Source organism: Trichoplax adhaerens, genomic scaffold, assembly GCF_000150275.1.
Source record: "Trichoplax adhaerens TRIADscaffold_6 genomic scaffold, whole genome shotgun sequence".
In the NCBI taxonomy this organism is placed as follows: domain Eukaryota; kingdom Metazoa; phylum Placozoa; class Uniplacotomia; order Trichoplacea; family Trichoplacidae; genus Trichoplax; species Trichoplax adhaerens.
The window spans coordinates 2,044,694-2,065,135 of record NW_002060948.1 but is presented as its reverse complement, the minus strand read 5'-3'; the positions used below and the strand labels follow the sequence as shown (position 1 = coordinate 2,065,135).

Below are 20,442 nucleotides of genomic sequence, written 5' to 3'. Positions count from 1 at the left end.
CTAAACTTGACTGGTAGAGTATTGTATACTGTACAGTACGAGGATAGGTGAGTTTTTCTGCTGTCTATCACGACCTACTTCTATTGAATTCATTAGTCTAATTACACTCCAAATGAATAATAAAACTCTGCAAGATCGACATCTGTAAGCTCTTCCTCTCATAGCATCTATTTCTACTCATGCTCATGCTTGATTTTCTCTACAAGATCATAACCGAAGCAAACCAATATAAAGTTTATTGCACTGATCTTACGCTACAAGAAGAGCCATCCTCAAGCTTTTCTTGGATAAAGTAGAGAAATAATTTCACCAGCTCTATGGTCCATAATCTTGGTTAATGACTAATACAATATTATTAAGCAATGAAATTGACCTTACAACAACGACTTGTCCAGCAGTTGTCAGGTAATGTAATAGCATCTGCCATTAAACTAAAACATTTATTTTATTCATGCTATTTGGTGCTATCATATTAGTTAACACGGAGTAATTTTTATCTCACTAATGCTTGCAAATTGCGCGTAAAACTACATTCACCTACTGTAGTATACAATACTATAGATGCAAACGAGCTATACTTAGTCAACTTAATATAGCAACGCATCATATTGAGCTCTTAGGTAGTGTTGAAATCCAAATTAAAGCTAAAGCTTAGAGATACATGATAGTATTTTACAATCGATTAGGTTCTATTTGAATAACATAGATTAAGTACTTCAATTGTTACTTGCTATTTTAGTCAAGATAAAATGTTATAGTATAACTATGAGCTTTAAATTGCGGTACATAAAAAATGAATGATTGCAACCAATTACTTATGATATCCTTCGACATATTTAGCCCATATCGAATCTGATCAACATTTAGCACTCATTGAACCTATTTTGGAATGTGCAACTACAGAAGAAACTTTATTGCAATTAAACCTCGTTAGGAAGGTTATTATAGTAATTGAAATCAGTTTGAATTATCCTTTCGCTACCCACTACAAGTGCATTCTTATATATAAAATAGTAATTTAAATTTGCTTTAAGTGTGATTATAGCAATATTTTCTTGAAGTACACACATTCATTGTCTTTTGTTAAATAGCTTGGCAATTTATTAAAGAGCTTTACTGCTAATGCAAGCTGGGAAGAGGAGCAATTACAAAGCTGTCTATTAGCTTTAGCACAGTTGCACAGTCAAACGCCTTGTCGTACACCATTGCAACGCTCTTTTACCAGGTCAGAATCGAATGTGCACATAAATCAATTTGCAGCTGTTTGTAGTTAGTAGTAGTGTACATAACTCCTTTAGTTAACGTATATGTAATGCTTTTTCATTTTAAAATCTAGTGCATTTCAAAAGGTACCATCGCTTTTCGAGACTGCAGTGCTTATTTCTCTGGAAAATATTTTACAGGAAGATATAGCAAATGGGAAGACATTATTGCTACATCGTAAGGTATCAAATATACTTATGATAAATAGTTATTAATTGAATAAGGCTTTGCTACATCTTTCATGCATATTCATAATTGGTATTATTAGATAGTGATTTCTTCACTGATAGTGATAGTGTCTTTCGTTGACAGTATGTTTATACGCGTATTTATCTTCTTATGACTTAGGTAACTGTGGATGACATTGGCAGATATCTTGAGAAAATCATGTCATTACTAGAAAATTTCAAGCTAGGTAATTGGATAGCTAGTCGTATGGCTGTAGAATATCACGCATAAATGTAACAAAATATAGATCTAGTTATCGAAAGTAGCTCCGCTTTTTTATACATATTCACCATTGGTAGACATCTTTAAATTATTTTAATTTTCGATATAATATGATTAAATAGGTCAAAAATGTTTAGAAAAAAACTCTCTGCTAGGTAATCCTGTAATAGGGTAATTAGGTTGCGTTATCATTCTGATAAGGCTGATTGCTTAATTTTTACAATTGCAAAAATTTTTGGATATTATTGTAGTTGTAGAATTTCTAACAACCTGTTTGGGTAGTTGCATGAAACCAACGGAATCATGGTAAATAAATAGATGTACTTTAAAAGTTATGTATCTTATCTGTTCCTACTCACAAATATTAATATTGTAACTATGATTGGATGATGAAATTTGCCATAATAGTACTAGCACGTTGTTACAATGTACATATACATATACATAGGTAAGATCAATTTATTATTAATTCCCTCTTTTTATCAAATATCCCGCTGTCATATGAAAACTAAGGTCAACTCAGGAGCCCTACTTTGATAAAGATTGCTTCTCCATTATTAAAGTTGTTATAGCCGTACTCCATAAGATTGGATTAAAACTAGGCCAAGTTGTAAGTAATGAAAATTTCAGTCTAGTCAACGATCAACACGAATGGCTCACTCTCTATAAAACACTCTTGACCTATTCAAACTCGATTTTTTGTTGTGGTGAGTTTACTATTATATTGTACTGAGTAATACCATCATTAACACACTAAAGTTTTTAACCTTATATGACTTGCTGAAATTCAGATTGCTACCTACATGATTCTCGAACTTCTGCTGGCATGGCAATCTTTTTAGTATTAAAGCTTATTTATAACCAAGACTCGCTAGTGATGAAGGTTAGAAGGATAAATATCTGTAATAGAAATATCAAGCTATACTTATATCTGATATAATAACTTACTTTAGCAATTTAAATAATGTTTTGCTAATATCAATTCTAGGTAAGAGACATATTGTTCCGAAATCGATTTAAGAATACTGATTTACTATCGGAAGAGTTGCCCAAGGTTCAATCCCAAGGTAGTATTTCGAACATAACACGTCACATCAAAACTTCTGATAACGTATCGTGATTTGTAATAGTGGTAATTATTTTTTGCTTTTAAAGAGGATCATAATGATGAAGCTGCATCTCTCTACCTTTATCATGGGTTGTTAGCGATGTTGAATATTGATGATATAGTCAAGGCTGAAGAAGTAAAGCATTTATTTCATGTTAATTATCGATTTTTAACTCTATGACTTTAGGCGTAGTATTTTCTTTTTATTACTGTTATCTTTATAATCGTAGTACTGTATTGTAAGTTATCGTATTTATTTTTTAGAAATATAATCAAAAATCAATAATGGGTGGTATTATTGCTAGATTGATTGAAATAAGCTACTGGTAATTTCATGCTAGTCCTACGACCCAAGATTTAATAACAATATTTTTAATTAGCTTAATTATAACCACCGTTTGCTTAATATCTGAAATTTTGTTTGTTAATCTCGATATTAACTCTATCTTGATTTTCAAATCGACTTGTACAGTATCAAATCTTCAGCTTTGGATGTCTTTTGTTATCGGACAATGGTGATGTGGGCTGTTAAGATGAGGTTCCTTGACTAAGAATCTATGATGTTGTAGTATTATATAATTACTTATAAATTCTCGAATTAGCCAAGTATCATCGCCTAAGAGGAGGCTGCTTTTGTAATTTCTTTGTAAGGAGTATCATGGGTCGAGGCGATAACTTAAACTGGAAAGAAGTACTCCGTTCAGACGGAAAAATTATACAAAATTTACTAGGGAGAATCTGGGACAATTGGGATCATCCAGTTGAAGTAATTATTGAACTTACAACCTATATAGAATGATCTTTGATGTGAAAGTTTAAAAATCTAGTTATTTTTAGTCGAAAAAGATTGTAAACAAAATTTTTAAAATTTTGTTTGATAGAAGGATGCGTTAATCTCCAATATTATGTAGCTAGCCTTGTATTGGCTATTATTTCTATAGGCCATTTATTAGCATGCTAATTAGAGGCTAGAAGTGTATAATTTTTATTCTAAATTACTTATAGTTTTACGAAATGGTTCATACTAATAGGGTGTTCGACATCAAATGAAACAACTGTTTTGTAGCATTCTAGATATCCATACCACAATGCTTGTTTCAGGTATGATGTTGGGTTAATGTTAAAGTTGTGCTTAGTATTGCTAATATCGCCGTCATTATGTAGATTAGATAACTCCAGAGGGCTTAAACTGTAATTAGTATCTCATCTTATAACATAGAGTACTTATGAAAGCGGTTAAATCAATAATTTGAACTACTGTTTCTTAGATATAAAAGAGGATACTTTCTTGCTCCAGCTAACACACTCAGTTCTAGAACAAAACTGGTTTCGACGTGGAAAATATGATATTTTATCCTCACTATTGAATTATTTACCTGCTTCAAAGTTACTATTATTACAGCCATCTTTGTTAAGTGACGTTGTGCAAGCTATGATTGATGCCAGCATTACGTCTCATGTAAGTTTAGCTTATACGTGTAACGTTTTATGCTTTCCTAGCCAAAAACTAACTACTATTCGTTACGATAGGCTGGAACTTTTCTTGATAAACTATTAACTTCGTGGAAAAGTGAATATAAATCAACGCACCTTCCAATATATTTAACAAAATTACATACCGTACGTCTTTCTTTCTATTATCATCAAATCAACATATCATTAAATATGTATTAGTGGGCTTAATAACATTCGATTTTTTAATTTTAACATGAAATTTCGTAGATTTGGCTGGAACCTATAATGTCTCTTCTCCAAAGCAATGATACAAATATTAAAAGAGTGATTATCGATGTAGGTCGAATAATTTGAAATGTGATGATTAAATCTAGGGTCTACGTTTTACGCAAAGAAATAAGTGTAACGATTGGATTTGGATATTGCTAAGCATTCTTATCATTTAGCAAGCTATTCCAAGACTGATAAATAAAGTACCAGAAAGTTTGCAGTCGGTCTTATTAATTTTTAACCAACAAATCGATACAAGTATGATCATGTAATAGTTTAAAATCTCGTGAAAGATTAGTGATTTTTTTTCTTTTATTATTTTGACATGAATTTTGCATAATTTTCTATAGGCCCTGACAGTTATATGTATAGAGGACTCATAAAAACCTTAAACGTCGCCCATATGTCTGAAACAGCTAGCAAAAGGCGCACTGAAGAAGTATTGCATGGTGATGCTAATTATGATAACGCTCTGTGGAAAGATTTAATTGATATCGGTATAATATGGAAGGCTTTACACCACAGTGATTCCCAGGTAAAATCCTAAGAAATATGACTAGCTTAATTCTAGGTCATACAATATCAAGATTGATTTAAACTACTTCATATTTTATTTCATAAGATCCGTTTGGATACCTTTGTTCTACTATGTGAATCTCGTAAAACCTGTGAAGAAATTCAAGCAACGGATCTGGAATTAATTCTTACATTTGTGACACACAATTTTGAAGCTGATAGCACTTCGTTTCGGCAGAGATTCATAGCTTCTAGCAAAAAGGTAAAACAAGAAAACTGTTAGTGTTTACATCCGATATTGCCGATATTAGTTTTGTCTGATCAAAGTTGGTTTAAGAAAAATCCTTCAATAATTATTATTTCGTAAATGAACCACCTGCTATTCTTAACGTTTAAAAGCTTATAGTAAGACTTAAAGAAAGCGCACGGACTATGATTATGCAACAGTTAAGCTCCAAAAATGACAATATTAAATCTCAACTTGAACGGAAATTAAACCATTATAAGGTTTATATAACTTAATGATAACTCTACTTCGACTTCTTTAATCCTTATTAAATTTATTTTGCTTCAGGTATTTTTAAATTGGTTATGGAAGTTCTGTATTACGTCTCTATATCCGACAGCTAGCATCATTCGTCGATCTACGGCGATCGCTTTATTACAAATAATTGTAGAAATCTTGAATACTAAAGGTATGTATTTACTTCCATCTTATCCAGATACTGTCAGACGAAGTAAAATTAACGTATTTTTGTTGACACCAAAATGGATATAGACATTGGACGAGATTGCAAAACCTTTAACCCCTTAATAATTACTTTGGAAGAAACTGAAATTTTGCTAGATAGTCTAACTGATACTTATGAAATTGTTAAGCAAGCTGCATACAAAATATTGATGACTTTGCCAGTTGATGATTTAGGATTAACGGTAAGGGGCTGTATGTTTCTCATCTTTATCGACATAATAGATTTACATGTATGCATCCGCTTCTTGGTCTTTTAATATGATGCTACTTTACTGTATTTTACAGGACCAAAGGAGGATTCAAGCGCTTTCCAATAAAATCATCAATTTAGCCAAAAGTTTCAAACCAGCTAATCATACGGCTGCCGGCTACTTATTACTACTATTGCTAAATCGATACTCGACTAAATGTAAATTTAATTTAGCCCTGGAATATTATGATCATACTGATTCAGTAAGAGAAGAAGACCAAAGAATTATCGCAACATTGTTTACTATTAAGCAATTTGTTGCATGGATCAAAGATTGCTTAAAAGTAGCTAAAAGTAATCTTCTACAAGCTGTCACCAAATCCGCTATCCATGGCTATCTTCACTGTATACGCTGTTGTCTTAAAAACTTAACCGGCGGGTTCGTCATTATTGCTACAGATCTTCTACTGCTGCAAACAAATATCAGCCGTGTATTAACATTGGCAATAATTGTAAATTAATGCCAAATTTTATGTACTATTACCATTCTTAGGATGACAGGAAATTATTTATCTATTTGGCGTGAAATTCTTACTAGCATATTAGACAACTGCTACAATCTTTCCGATATTGTTACTCCATTCGTAGCTCATACTTCTCCGGAGGGCTATTTGCCAGTAGAATTACTAATTGAGGATGGTAATACAACTAATAATAGCAGTTCCAGTAATAAAGTATTACTTAGCTAATATAATATAACGTATTGCTTTAGATAATTTACAAGCATCACCTGTATCACTCTCGGAAAATGAAAGCTATAAAGAAATAATTACGCCTCAAGTATTGGCTAGTTACTGTTGGAGAAGTATGAAGGAAGTTTTTTTAATTTTAGGCAGCATTAGCCAGTTATCGCGATATTCAATGGAACATCAATTACGTCTAGAAATATCACCCGAACAAGTACGTATAACTAATCTGTATTTTTAATGAATAAGAGACATTAGTTACACACGCAAATTCGTAAGTAATCACTTTGATATAAATACTAAGTACCGGTATTTTATGTATCGATGAATAGTATTGTTATACTGTACAGTAATTTCTTGTATGTTTTTGATATGGACTATTCATAGGCTAAAAAAATAGGAGAATTTCTTAAAGCTCAACTATGTATCGTTAAACATGTTGGCGTATTTGAATTGTGCTATAATGGCTTTGTAAGCTATTGTGATATGTTATGGACGTAAGTAAAATAGTAATTGTGAACGTGTTAAGCTACGATTTCATAACTATCGATGATTAATATGTATTCCGTTTGTTGATAATATCCATAAAGTTGTCGCTCCTTCAAATTGTCACCATCATTATGGATTGATGAATTATTGAAAGATTTAAACACATGCAATCTTTCGAAAGATTTATGTTCTACTCGACGTAGTGCAGGACTACCATTTTTTATCAAAGTGAGTTAATTTAAATTAGCTATTTTAAAATAACTCTAAATCATCCATTAATTCTGTAACTTGGATACTTTTAGGCTATTTTAACTACCGAGCCTGCATCGGCACAAAAGAGATGCTTTAAATTAATGATGACTGGTAATCACTTGTATAAACAAATTTTAACCTCATTTATATATACTGAAAAGTGAAATCAGAATATTAAATATTTATGGTAGAATTGCACGAAATTGCTTTTAAAAGTGATTATTCGGATGACGAGAATACAAGAGATGCTACGGTAAAATTATTTATTTGCTTGACTGTTGGTCGAATATTTGCTAGACTTCGAGTTAGAATTGCTTTACAAATAACCTGAAAAGAACATACAATTTTACTATAATTAATGTGCATACGTGTTATAGATTCATGCTTTTAATATTATGCGATCCATCTATCGGGATACTCATTTTGGAGATGATGTTCATGTATTTGTCCCAGATGGAGTACAGGCTGCGATTAAAGGCATGGCAGCGAATAACTGGCAGGTAATCAATTTTCTGTAACTTGTACTATACAGTATATAACTAATCTTTAATCAAGATTTTATTACAAATAATTACAATTCATGATGTAATAACGGGCTTACATAGATACGCAACGCAGCAACTCTGCTATTTAGTGCCCTTATGAATCGGATATTTGGCGTTAAAAAGGATCGTGATGAGCAATCAAAAAAAAATTGGTATCTACATAACAATTTTAGGATATCGAGTTGAATAATATTAATTATCGGCCTGATTATAATTGTTTAAATCACTAGCCATTTCTCAAAATATGAATTTTATGAAGTTTTAATGAGTAGCTGTTCTTGATTCATATAGTATGACGGGACGGGAATTCTTTTCAAGATATCCAAAATTGTATCAGTTACTATTGGAACATATCCAGGATGCTACCGACAAAATTGATGAGTAAATACTGTATATATTCTAAGGGTATTCAAAATTCATGATGAAACTAGGGATGTATGAATGCATATTGATATACAGTGATATCATAATCTTATCATAGTTTTTATATTCTGTACAGGCTACCAGTTCATAATCCAACATTATTTCCTATTCTACTCTTACTATCGAAATTATACCCTTCGACAATGGATGGCACAGCGAATGTGATGAACTTAAGCAAATTTTTGCCTTTTATTAAAAAGTGAGAAAAGACTATAATACAAATTATGTTCTCTAAATCGGTATTAAGATTAACTTCAATAATGCAATCTATTGGCGAAGCATTAGATAATACTGATCTTGGTTACATCTAGTTAATTTGCAACTAATTAGCTATTATAATACAATTCTTCTTCGCCAACTATCTACCGCTGATATTTGAAAGTGTTATAGTATTTCGGTCAACAAACTATTTGTTTGATTAATGTGCCCATATTTGATTCTAGATGTGCACACAGCGTCATATTGCGATGCCGATTACTTGCTGCTAAAGCGATTGCTCCGCTTATCGAAACTAGTAGGATTACTCAGAATATTGAAGAATTATTGGAGAAATTACCTATGAATAAACTGAAGTTGGTATACCGTAGCAGTTTTGTAGGGTTTATTCGTTACCCTAAAATAGATATGAATTTATTTCTGTTAAATAAATATTGTATTTTGTCACTCTTTAGCCATCTGTCACAAAATTTTATGCATGGCGTACTACTACAGGTATCATTTGATAAATTGTTACTTTTATGTTGTAGTATACTTAGAAATTGTAGCTACGTATATGGTACGGAAATAATACTGTATTTCGATATGTCAATAATATGCTGTAAACTACAATTACTTTTTCGATTCGTAGAAATTTTTGTTTTTTGCCAAGTAGGAGTGCAAAACAGTACTTTACTCAAGTTTTATTTCTCCATTTTTTTTTGAAGCTATAGCATGGAGTATGATATTTAGATGATCAGATTTTAGTATTAAAAATTAATTGAGGGAAGACATTCTAGATCAATAATAGAGTAGTACTTACTAGTTGATAGATATTTAATTTTATTTAGAATATAATGGATTATAAAACAGGTACAAAATCATATTTTGTGATATTGCACGTAGATTGAGAGCTTGCTAGCTTCATATATTCGTGCGCATCCGATGGGAAATAATTTCAAGGAAGATTTGCTAGACGTCTTTTCCTTAAAAGCTACTCAACGGCTTTGGATATGTACTAGGTAGGTTGTCACTGTAATTACCACTTAAAGCTTTATTTTAATTGCGATACAGTTTTAGATACGCATGGATATTTGATATGAAATGCGATGGAACTTAATCGTTTTAACAGTTTACCAAAATTTGACATTATAATAAGTTTTCAAAATGAGACGGCCCTCAATTTGTTATTTAGCCTTATTTTATTGAAATCATTGGCTATTTTAGAGAGAATAAGTGTCCCGTAACAAGGCGTTTATTTTTGCGTTTATTGCACCGTTATTACATTAAAACAAATCGCTTAGATAAGGGTGAGCTATTATTAATCTTCACAGAAAGATGTTTTGTATTATTTTTCATTAAATAGATTTTGGATAACATACGAGTAACTTACTGTAGTAACCTCATCGCTTTCATTTTATATAGGAATTAAGTTATCATTATATGAAATGCTAGCAGAAGATGTAGGAATTAATTTGCCGTCCTATACACCGGGACTTCCTTTACTGTTGAATGAGATGGTCGAGACCTTAGTTTTAATTATAATGATGGACTCGCAAGAATATTCAGATTCTCAAAAACAATGTTCGTTATTACGACAACTTGTTTTTAGCCCCAGTGATGATGTCAGATATCAATCTTTTCGAACATTAAATTATTGGATATCGAAAAGTATCAAAGAGGAATCAGATATAGATAACACCGTAGTACCTTTTATAAATAATTGTGACAGTATAACAGAAATAACATCCATCCTTTATTCCATTCCGTTTAATGACGACTTTCCAGATAAATATTTAGCAGAGGTAAACTAAAATAAGATAGGAGCTAAATCTTTATTTGCTTTTTATAAGATTGGCCATTATTTTTGTGCAAAATCATATTAACTTTTTGCATCGAAATAAAAGGTATATGAAATTTTTCGAAATTTACTTGAGATTTATCGCATAAAAAAATTTAACCAACGCTGTGTTCTGACATCATCGGAGGTGAACAATACCTTAATCTTGTTAGGATTCATAAATTTATTTATTAACTGAATTAGACTAATTCTAACCTGTAATTTCATATTATACGCCGCCTCTAATAACTGATTTAGATGTGGCATAGGTCGATTCAAATATTGACGGATAAAAGTAAACAGATTACGTAAGCTATAAGTAATTGTTTCGAGGTCATTGAATGTATTGGTAATAAAACAGTTGATCTTTAGATTATCTACATCATTACTTTTTGATTTTAGACTTCGTTCAAATGTCCTTCAATTTACACATTGTGTGTTTGCTGACGTTCTACAATTGGCTACTAAGGTATATGAGTAATCCAGTAGATATATGAGTATATGTATACATATATATACTGTATACAGTATATGTATACATATATATACTGTATACAGTATATATATTTATCTTATAGTCGCTTTTCACAACTGCTACATGAAGTACTTTGCTTCGCAATTATGAATGATTTAATGATCTCAGCTGACGTGAACATTTTTCAAATTGTCGATATAAAAATCTTAAGATAAAGCTATTTGCAATACGTTAAACTTTTACATAATCAAAAATTTCTCAATATTTAGGATAAACAAAGAATTGATTTAAGAAAGGAATATTTTCATATAATATGCCAATATGCGCTCGATATGGATACGGACTTACGATTAGTAGCACTTGAAATCCTTATTCATCATTCAGATATTATTTTGTTTGATAATTGTAAAGGTAAGTCGTCGCAAATTACGAGTACTAATCAAAGAATATTTTTTACAAGTGATTAGATATCTAAATAATTAACTTTTTGCCATTTATTAACGATAGATGATTGGAGCAACATCATAAGAATTGTTGTATGTCTTGCTATGGAAAGCGACGATTATTCGTATGGTGTTGCTAAGTTACTAGCCAAGTTATCTGGTTCGTCGAATAGATACAATAAATTACGTACATTTCTAACATACTGTAATTTCTGATATTGTTTAATATTAAGTTCTTTCTTATTGAGGACTTATATACCTTGCATAAACCCTACCAGTAAAACAGCCTACATGATTACAGTAAGACTATTTCTACTGGATATCTGTTTCACATAGGTCACAATGGTACTCAGCAAATAATTTTAGAAACTACAGCAGGGTTGAAGAAGTTAATCAACGTATTGACTGAGCTAGATTGGTATCATTGCTTCATAACAATAATTGATTTGCTCTTAACTGATGCTCCGAAGCCAAGTAAGGCGGCTTTGAAGAATGAGGATGGCGACGCTGATACTGGCCGTCAAGTTATTTTTTTTCAAGATGATGAGATGAAACGTCCAGCATATGAGATTGAGGTGTTAACTTTGTTGGCTTATCAATTATGCACTGTATGTTGGTATGGCAGAGATCAAGTAAAGATAAAAAATGTATCTTTACGGACAACTAGCGACAAAAAATCTCTAGAGCAGACGTCAGAAGCTGATATGATTATTTCAAAATATTTATACCAAGCCTTTGCTTCTTTTGAAACAGCGTGTACCTTGTATAAAGATTCATCACAAGAATTTGATTTTAGCACCTATACTGAAGTAAACTTATTCAACAAAGTATTTAGGTGTGGTATTACGATCCTGGCTTTAACTAGCACAAGAAATTGGAAATATGATGAAAAATACTTTGTTAAAGGGATCAATACCAACATCGATAATTTTGATGATAATTCCTGCATAATGGATCAACTTTCGCTTAAAGAAAACTGTCATGATACAAGTATTCCATTAAATTACCAATTTGAAAAGCTTCAGTTGATCATTAATAGCTTAGATAAGACAACTTTATTTCATTATCCATTAATACAACCAATCTTTGATCGCGTGAACTACATATGTAATAATTATAATAGAAAATGATAAAAATCTGTGTAAATTCTTCTATTTGAATATGTTTAACGTAATTTTGGTCAAATATATTCGCTATTACAACATCTGTATTCCAATAAAGATCTGTACATCTGACATAATCAAGTTCCGTAACCTGATATTCTTTCGTAATGAAATAGGAGAGTAATCGCTACTATAAAGACTTCAGAATAATAACGGGCAAAGCTGTGATATCTTAGCTGCAAGACAGACTTATACAGTAGGCGATACTTTTGTAAGTACTATGATCGATCCAGATTCCAGGGGTGTGTCTAAATGAATCATTAAGTAATCGAATCAAAAAAGCGCACGGAAAATGTTGTTGAAAAAACGTTAACACAACTGTCTATTATTCCCAATCATCATCGTCATCATCTTTATTACTATCACCCCCTTCACTAGGTGGTGAGGGTAACATTGAAGCAATTCGATCCATAGCAGAGCCGCCACCAGTAGCAATTTTTTCGCTATCACCTCCACTGCGAACTTCACTGGGAGCAGGAGAGTCTTTTTTGCCAGAAATACCCTTCCGACGCGAAAGCAATTTAGCTTTTAGATCACCCATTAGGTCCCCTCCACCGACGAGCGGTTTGCTTTCTTCTTCTTCCTGTTTGGCTTTTCGTTCTTTCTTTCGTTCTTTGACACTCTTTAATTTTGCTTTGCCTGATCCGCCTGCTGAGCGAATTGCATCCATCAAACTAGAGCGACCAGAATCAACAGCGGGAATTGTAGTACCACCTAAAAATACGTGTATAATGCCGACATCAATTTAAAACTCGGTACTATAATATTATCACGCGTAGGTACGTATTAAACTAATTTAAGTATCTGAAATTTTAATCTGATACAGTATACGCGTATCGATGCATGATACAGTGTACTGTATATGAAATGCGATATTGTTAAGATTTAAAATACGTAAATCGATTTCGTTACCTTTCGATCCATCGTCAGCTGGTGGTGGTGGCGGCGGTGCAGGTGCATTTTCAGGTGCTGGTGGTGGTGGCGGCGGTGGAGGTACATTTTCAGGTGCTGGTGGTGGTGGCGGCGGTGCTGGCCCTCCTTGGCCAGGAGCTGCAGGAGGTGGCGGTGGCGGTGGTGGTGGTGGAGCACCTCCTGACGGAGGAGGAGGAGGAGCTGCTGCTTCTGTACCACCGTTGGCAGTAGGGACAGGCGTAGTCTCCACAGTGGGTAAATCAGGAAATACAAATCCAGCTGAAGGAGCTATGCTTATTTCATTGTCAACGCTATATAGCATTCAAGTAAAATATAATTAATTAGCAAAGACGTTAATTGAATAAAATAATATCATGGTATGCTAGACTGTGTATTCACTCCCATTCAAGATAGATGATATGTTGTAATTAACAAACAGCGAGAGCAAACATTATCTCCATTATAAGGTATTAACTGTACAGTAAACTGCAAGCAATTGAAAGTAAATACAAGACCTTATTAGACACTTTTCTGTTTAAGAAATTCAATAGTAAACGATGTTAACTATAGTAGGATAGACCTTACATACAGCTATCAAATTCAACCTGTTATGTTAGCAGGTAATTTTATCACGTACACCTTGTAATATTACAATACTGTAAGTACCGTGCCATAGACTAATAGAGTGGTCTGATGGGTGCGTCCCGATTTCATATAATTTCAGATTTTAGTTTATAATAAATGAGCAATAGACGGCAATGTCATACTTACTCAAAAGTTACATCATCTGCAACACCAGATAAATTGGGTAGAAAGCTGGGTACATCGAATTCTGGTACATCTCCAAGATTGGGAACATAAAAGTAAGATTCCATAGGTTTACGTTCCATACCTTGGCGCTGGCTAATAGTCACCGGTGCATCGCCAAGAGCATTGGCTTCTTGTTCTATCGTCGATCGAGTTTTAGTCACAGCACCAGCCAAAGGATCCAATGTAATATATTTCTTATAGGGATTTTCTTGCGAATTAAATAATAATAGCGAACTGACAGAGGTTAAATCTGTCGGTAAACCACCTAAGCCTTCGTCTAGTTGATCTTCAACCATGTTTATTCTATGACGAGCATTGGGCAATTCGATCTTGGGCGATTCATCAATTAACTTTTCATTAAATGGCATGATATCGTTTGTAATGCGGTAGTGGCTGCGTTTTAATTCACCTAATTCCGAATCGATAGAAGCGAATAGGGATTCATAATTGGTCATAATATCGGCGACAGGATATTTATTAGCCGATAAGATTGTCGTTGCTTTAGTACTAGTTCGAATTTTATCGATTTTTGCTTTGGCTACTTTGGTTCGGTTTTCGATTGCTTCTAATTTCTTCTTAACATCCTCAACTCGTTGAACCACATGATCGAATGTATCGTTGCATACCTTCTCGACATGTTGTAGAACATCAGCAGTTTGCCGTAGTGATTCTTCACGTCTTAAATCCGTGGTAATGATAGGGACGGCAAATTTTTGGATAGGCATTGTTGCTCCTCTGGTCTACAATACAGTACAGTAGTAGATTACAAATCTTTCAGTACGTTGGTGACATTCAAGGCCTAGCGGGAAAGCCACCACACCAATCAATATCATGAAATATTCCCAATACTGTATTCTCCAATCGGATCGTGGTTGCAGTTTCAATTGATCCAACAATTCAAGCTGATTCCAATTTTCGTTTCTGCTAGTGTTTCAATATACCGATCCAATTCTTTTTTTTTTTCCACCAGATTTTAAGATTACGCTCTCTTACCTAGGCTAGCAGCTAGTGTCCGTGCTTACAGCGCCATTGCTTGCTTTGAACGCATAGTCTAGCGCTGGACAGTGCCCATGCCTAGTCTAGCCTTTAGTCTAAGCCGCAATCCTGATGGACAAAATACTATGCAGTAAACGACTAACCATGACATCATCGACGCACTACCGGACTGTACACTGTACACTGTACACTCAGTGTGCAGCAGTCATGCGCCTGTGCACTGTGCACAACAAACCGTCTACAGTAGAGACCCTTCTTACAGAGTGCACGTTTTCCTGTGCACTGTGCACTGTACACTGTACTCTCAGTGTACAGCAGTCATGCGCCTGTGCAGTGTGCACTACAGACCCTCTAGTCCACGTTTTCCTGTGCACTGTACAGTATAGTACAGTGTACAGTACACTGTACAGTACTCTACTGTATACTGAAGTCAGTAGACCTGATCATCATGTGACCCCCACTAAAACTTCAACTCATTTTACAGCCTTTGAAATCACACCTAAAAACGGTGTCACAGCGTACGGGCGTCCATAGTCGATCGCTGGGACTTTCTCTTCGTTAATTAGAGCATAGTTGAAAAAAATTGAAATTCAATTTTATTTTGAACCATTGCATCTGGTACGCGATGGACAAACTATAGCAATAAAGCTAATCGAGTGAATAACGCTATTAAAATCCTTATATAGAATATTTTTTAAATTAATGTGTACTTATGTATAGTATGTATGAACTGCATAACATCAATAGCTCGAGCCAATTTGCACAAATTACTTTGTACACTTCGTTAATTCTGTCCTACTGATACATTATATATTACAGGTCTTAAAAAAAAAATGAATGTCTAATGCATCAATTAGTAGGACAGCTTAAACCAAGTGTGCAGAGTAATTTATGCAAAATGGTTAAGGCTAATGTATAAGCTGTGTTGAAGAGTACTAAAAATAAAATAAAAGTTGCGCGCATACATATAATGATATTATACACCCGTTTACCTATATAGACGTACAGTGTAATGAACAGCTACAAACTCCCATGTTTTACGGCACTACGTTGCCTAAATTATGCAGTTAAGAAAGTATTGTGGCTCGCAGTGTTTCAGTGCTATAATGATTGTCAGACTTTTAGAAAGGGAGTTCTTAGGTACCATAGTAGCAGTACTATATTGTTACTACTGCTTACGACTGATTAGGGTAGTACTGCAATCTGCAGAAGCAACTCGAAGTGCTTTACGTTAGACCATACGTTAAACTAGTAAACTTGCCCGGAAATAGTCCGTGACAACATACGAGAATTTGTTTTGGAATAAAAGCGCAATAGATTCATCCTTGATCAATATGTAATGTTTGCGCAATTCGTGCAAGCGGAAAAATATTTTCAAACTTCAATTTACGAATCATTCAAGAAAGATTTCGCAATCGATTGTAAAATATTGTAGAAAGTAACAACTACACCTTCAGCAGTAATTATATTTATGTATTCATTATTATTCTTGAACAAAAAATAAAGCGAGGTAATGTGGACATTTATTAAACAAATTTATATGATGTATGCCTACGTAACCAATGATATTCCATTAGAATTCTTAATGAAATTACGATTATTTCATACAGTAGATAATCCAGTAGTGTATCAGTTAGACACAGAATTTACATATGTTACTTTAGAGCTGATTAAAACGCCAGCATGACTTGACAATTTAGTACGAAATTATTCACTATCGAAAGCTGTTAACAACTTTGAATCAGTTACTGCATGCCATAGCATTTCCAATCGCTTGATGCGAATGTTTTGCAAGTAATGTTATGTGCAGACATACAGCAGCACATTCCTATCTAATATTACGTATTATTGCAAGACTACAATATCTCAGCTTACATCACAACATAACATAAAAAATAGAGACATAGGATGAAGTACGATACATACCTATAGTCATAGTCTCAACTCCATATTTTCATATCAATCTCCTTTCCTTCAAGAAGGAGAGAACGATAGTCTAGCGTAGCTACTAAATACGCATACGGTCGTCTCGTGGTAGAATTGTATTGTGATTTAGCATTTATTGTATTTACTTCCTATCTGTTACTACCATTCTAACGCTTATATGTAGCTATTTCTAACCTAACTAGTATTTGGTATTACCATGATAATGAGCGCTAGTTTTAGCTATCTACTAACCGTACTAGTTACGAGGTTGCTAGCTACAAGATAAAAATTCGTCAAGCTCTTTCCTGCCAATTGCCTAATATCTTTACTGATTGCAACATACCCGCATACTGTACAGTAATATAACTATACAATAATGCCTTTCTAGATGTATATTTCCAAAATGAATTTAAGAAATCATTTTAATTTATAATACCTTAAACTGAGATCATTGTTGGCATTATGCAATAAACTTATGCAATATGTAAGGATCGATTAGATATATAAAGTGGATGAGACTCAGTGCGGCTCGATTATTGTAGAAACTCTCCAATATTGTACGGTAATGTCTCGAAAGTTAACGGGAGCTGAACAGCGACAATATTGGGAACTTATGCCATTATCTTAGTTCTTAGCCGAAACTTGGAGTGACTATTGATAAAACATGCTTAAAAAAAGAAGAATCGCGTTCGAGATTCGCAATTTACTGGCCAGTAAAATGGTGAGTTTTCAAAGTTAGCGTAAGAGTAACGCTAATTAAAAAAATGACTAGCTAAAACAGTAAAAAATGTGCAAAGTATATGAGTAGACTGCTGGATAGTACCAATTTTTTCATCACTGTCTGCGATGCATGAATAGTGTACTAGAGAGCAGACATATGGTAAAGTGAAAACTAATAACGAGCTAATGATACGTATTTGCAACAAAGTCAATACTTATAGCATAGCCTCTTTTAGTTGAAGCTACGCAATTTCTATCATTTCTATCAAAATAAAAAATAGCAATCGACTCAATCTTAATTGCTCTGTAACACTATAGTAATACAGGATATTACAGTAAAGCTATGTTATTATTTCATTTTATAATATAGAAAGCTTTCCATTCTTAGCTTACTGATAGTTAAGAAAAAAGTTGTTTTATGTTATGATAAGATTATTATTGTATATAAATGGGGTAAAAATAGTGCGATTCATGAGATATATTTAAAGTTGAATTTACAACAGCAAAACATTAGCTCAACAATAAGTTATTTATAGCGTAAGATCAGTATTGTTGAGCTTGAAAGAAATATAATTGCGAATAAATTTAACTTTAGACATGATGTTGTTTTCAATTTATAGCACGTGATTCAACAAAGTACTTAATATCGCGACTAATATGGACATTATTTCAATCAGAAACTTAATTACTGCAATTAATTGCATTAAAAATGGATCTATAAATTTTAGGCAATCTATCATACCTTTATTGTTTGCTATTTTTGCTAGTAAAAATGCGACACTATTGAATACTAGAATAAAAAGGATGAAATAAACAAAGCAATCATTTCAGCTACTGCAGTACATTGACCGAGCCTAGTATTAATTACACCTCCGGCATAAATTGTATAACTTAACTACGATAAAATCTTTTATATTTGATATAACCTTCCATCAAAGTACGGTGCAGTAGTTAAAATTATAGCAATGAGTACAATAGAGTCAGTATATATTATTACTATTATAGATAGAGTGATTGGACATTCTAGGCTATATTCAGCAAATCACTCGGGGTATTTTGTACGACATTATTTATCATTCTTTATAGTGAATTTACGCCTCATCTACCTTATGTTGATATTTTATCCTACTGCCGTATATGGTTAATAAATGTTAGTTACTAAGTATTGATCATGTTATTTTGACAGCTTTGTATGACTGAACTCGTAAACATAGCATGGTCTTAAATATTGTGTAGAAATATAGTAGTGATAGAGATTCATTCTTTTCTTACAGTATTTCATTTCGGTTATTAATTTATTGAGTAAGTAAGTAAGTAAGTAAGTACATTTTGATTGAACATTGAATAAATTGATCATGATAGTTGATAAAAGTATAAATTTATAATTTGCTGATACTATTTACTTCCTCTGGTATTGATAACAAAACATTTTTGGGAAATTTTAAAGTTGCTAATTTTAATAGAAACCTTGCACTTCCAATGGATTTACTGTAACTGACAAATTGCAGGTTAATACTATATCATTATTTCTTAGACGAGATTTACTTCAATTTCAAAAATAATTTCGTAGCAATTTCAACTAAATTAGATTTAGTAGTAGATACAGAAACAATTACTTAGAATGTTATTTATATTTTAAAAGCACATACCGCTTTATAATGAAAACTTTCAAAATGATTTGGGTATTTTAATTGATTAATTCCTCGGGGTTGCTTAGAATGACACTCAATCTGCTTAACAATCAACATCTATCAAGTCTATGTCAATTTATAGTTATCATTGATACCTTTTTAATATAATGAAATAATAGATACTATTATTGATTGACAAGATAGAAAAAGTTAAGAATAGATACAATTGAAAATAAAAATAACTATTTTGAGATGCAATTGAATAGAGATTATTTTATTCATCAATAAGCTTAAGTAAAATGGAAGAGTGGATGACTTTTTATGGAATATAAGCTTATGGCTAAAATTAAACCAACACTTTAACAATTTTTAGTTTAGATTCATCTATTAGTGGCAGCTGCATGTCATAGAATAATATACTTAAATATTCAGTCAAATATTTTAAGGTATCAATCTTGATGTATACTAGGAAGGTCAAGATGGAGTGGATGAGTACTTGATAATATTAGTTAAATTATGTGTACCGTCTATCGTTACGTAGATTTATGCGAATGATAATTTCGGTATTTTACTAATTTTATCATGCGAAAATCGTTGATTGTTGTAATAGTTGTTCAATATGTATGCATCAGAGTTGTCAATGAAATAGAATTCAAGTAGTAGTGATAGGAAGGCATTGAATTTTTTTTTAACAACACAGTGTCTTTCTATTTCATTTTAATTATGTAATGCTTACAATATAATTAATGACTATCTGTCTGGATATAGAGTCATTACGCCATCATAAAATTTATTGATTATTTTTATATAGTAATCAATCATTTATAATTATTTTAATGAAATTATCTCTAGAATATTTATTTTTGATTTTTT

General features: G+C 32.6%; 3 protein-coding genes across 3 annotated transcripts; 2 read left to right on the top strand and 1 right to left on the bottom strand.

Moving 5' to 3' along the window:
- Positions 1-362: 362 nt before the first annotated feature.
- TRIADDRAFT_57323 (uncharacterized protein) lies at positions 363-4,630 on the top strand (the record flags this gene model as incomplete). The annotated part of the gene is made up of 12 exons (XM_002113630.1): positions 363-405; positions 841-938; positions 1,092-1,225; positions 1,337-1,445; positions 1,612-1,678; positions 1,836-1,868; positions 2,505-2,596; positions 2,702-2,780; positions 3,424-3,587; positions 3,853-3,922; positions 4,090-4,280; positions 4,544-4,630. The coding sequence occupies 12 exons, from the start codon at positions 363-365 to the stop codon at positions 4,628-4,630; spliced, it is 1,167 nt and encodes a 388-aa protein (XP_002113666.1).
- A 1,927-nt stretch (positions 4,631-6,557) lies between these two features.
- Positions 6,558-8,420, top strand: TRIADDRAFT_26169 (uncharacterized protein; the record flags this gene model as incomplete). The annotated part of the gene is made up of 9 exons (XM_002113629.1): positions 6,558-6,723; positions 6,827-6,963; positions 7,137-7,246; positions 7,340-7,466; positions 7,541-7,601; positions 7,682-7,743; positions 7,868-7,990; positions 8,096-8,187; positions 8,327-8,420. 9 exons carry the CDS (start codon positions 6,558-6,560, stop codon positions 8,418-8,420), a joined length of 972 nt encoding a protein of 323 aa, XP_002113665.1.
- A 4,479-nt stretch (positions 8,421-12,899) lies between these two features.
- On the bottom strand, positions 12,900-15,021 carry TRIADDRAFT_26139 (uncharacterized protein; the record flags this gene model as incomplete). The annotated part of the gene is made up of 3 exons (XM_002113268.1): positions 12,900-13,288; positions 13,487-13,797; positions 14,258-15,021. The coding sequence occupies 3 exons, from the start codon at positions 15,019-15,021 to the stop codon at positions 12,900-12,902; spliced, it is 1,464 nt and encodes a 487-aa protein (XP_002113304.1).
- Between the last annotated feature and the right edge of the window lie 5,421 nt (positions 15,022-20,442).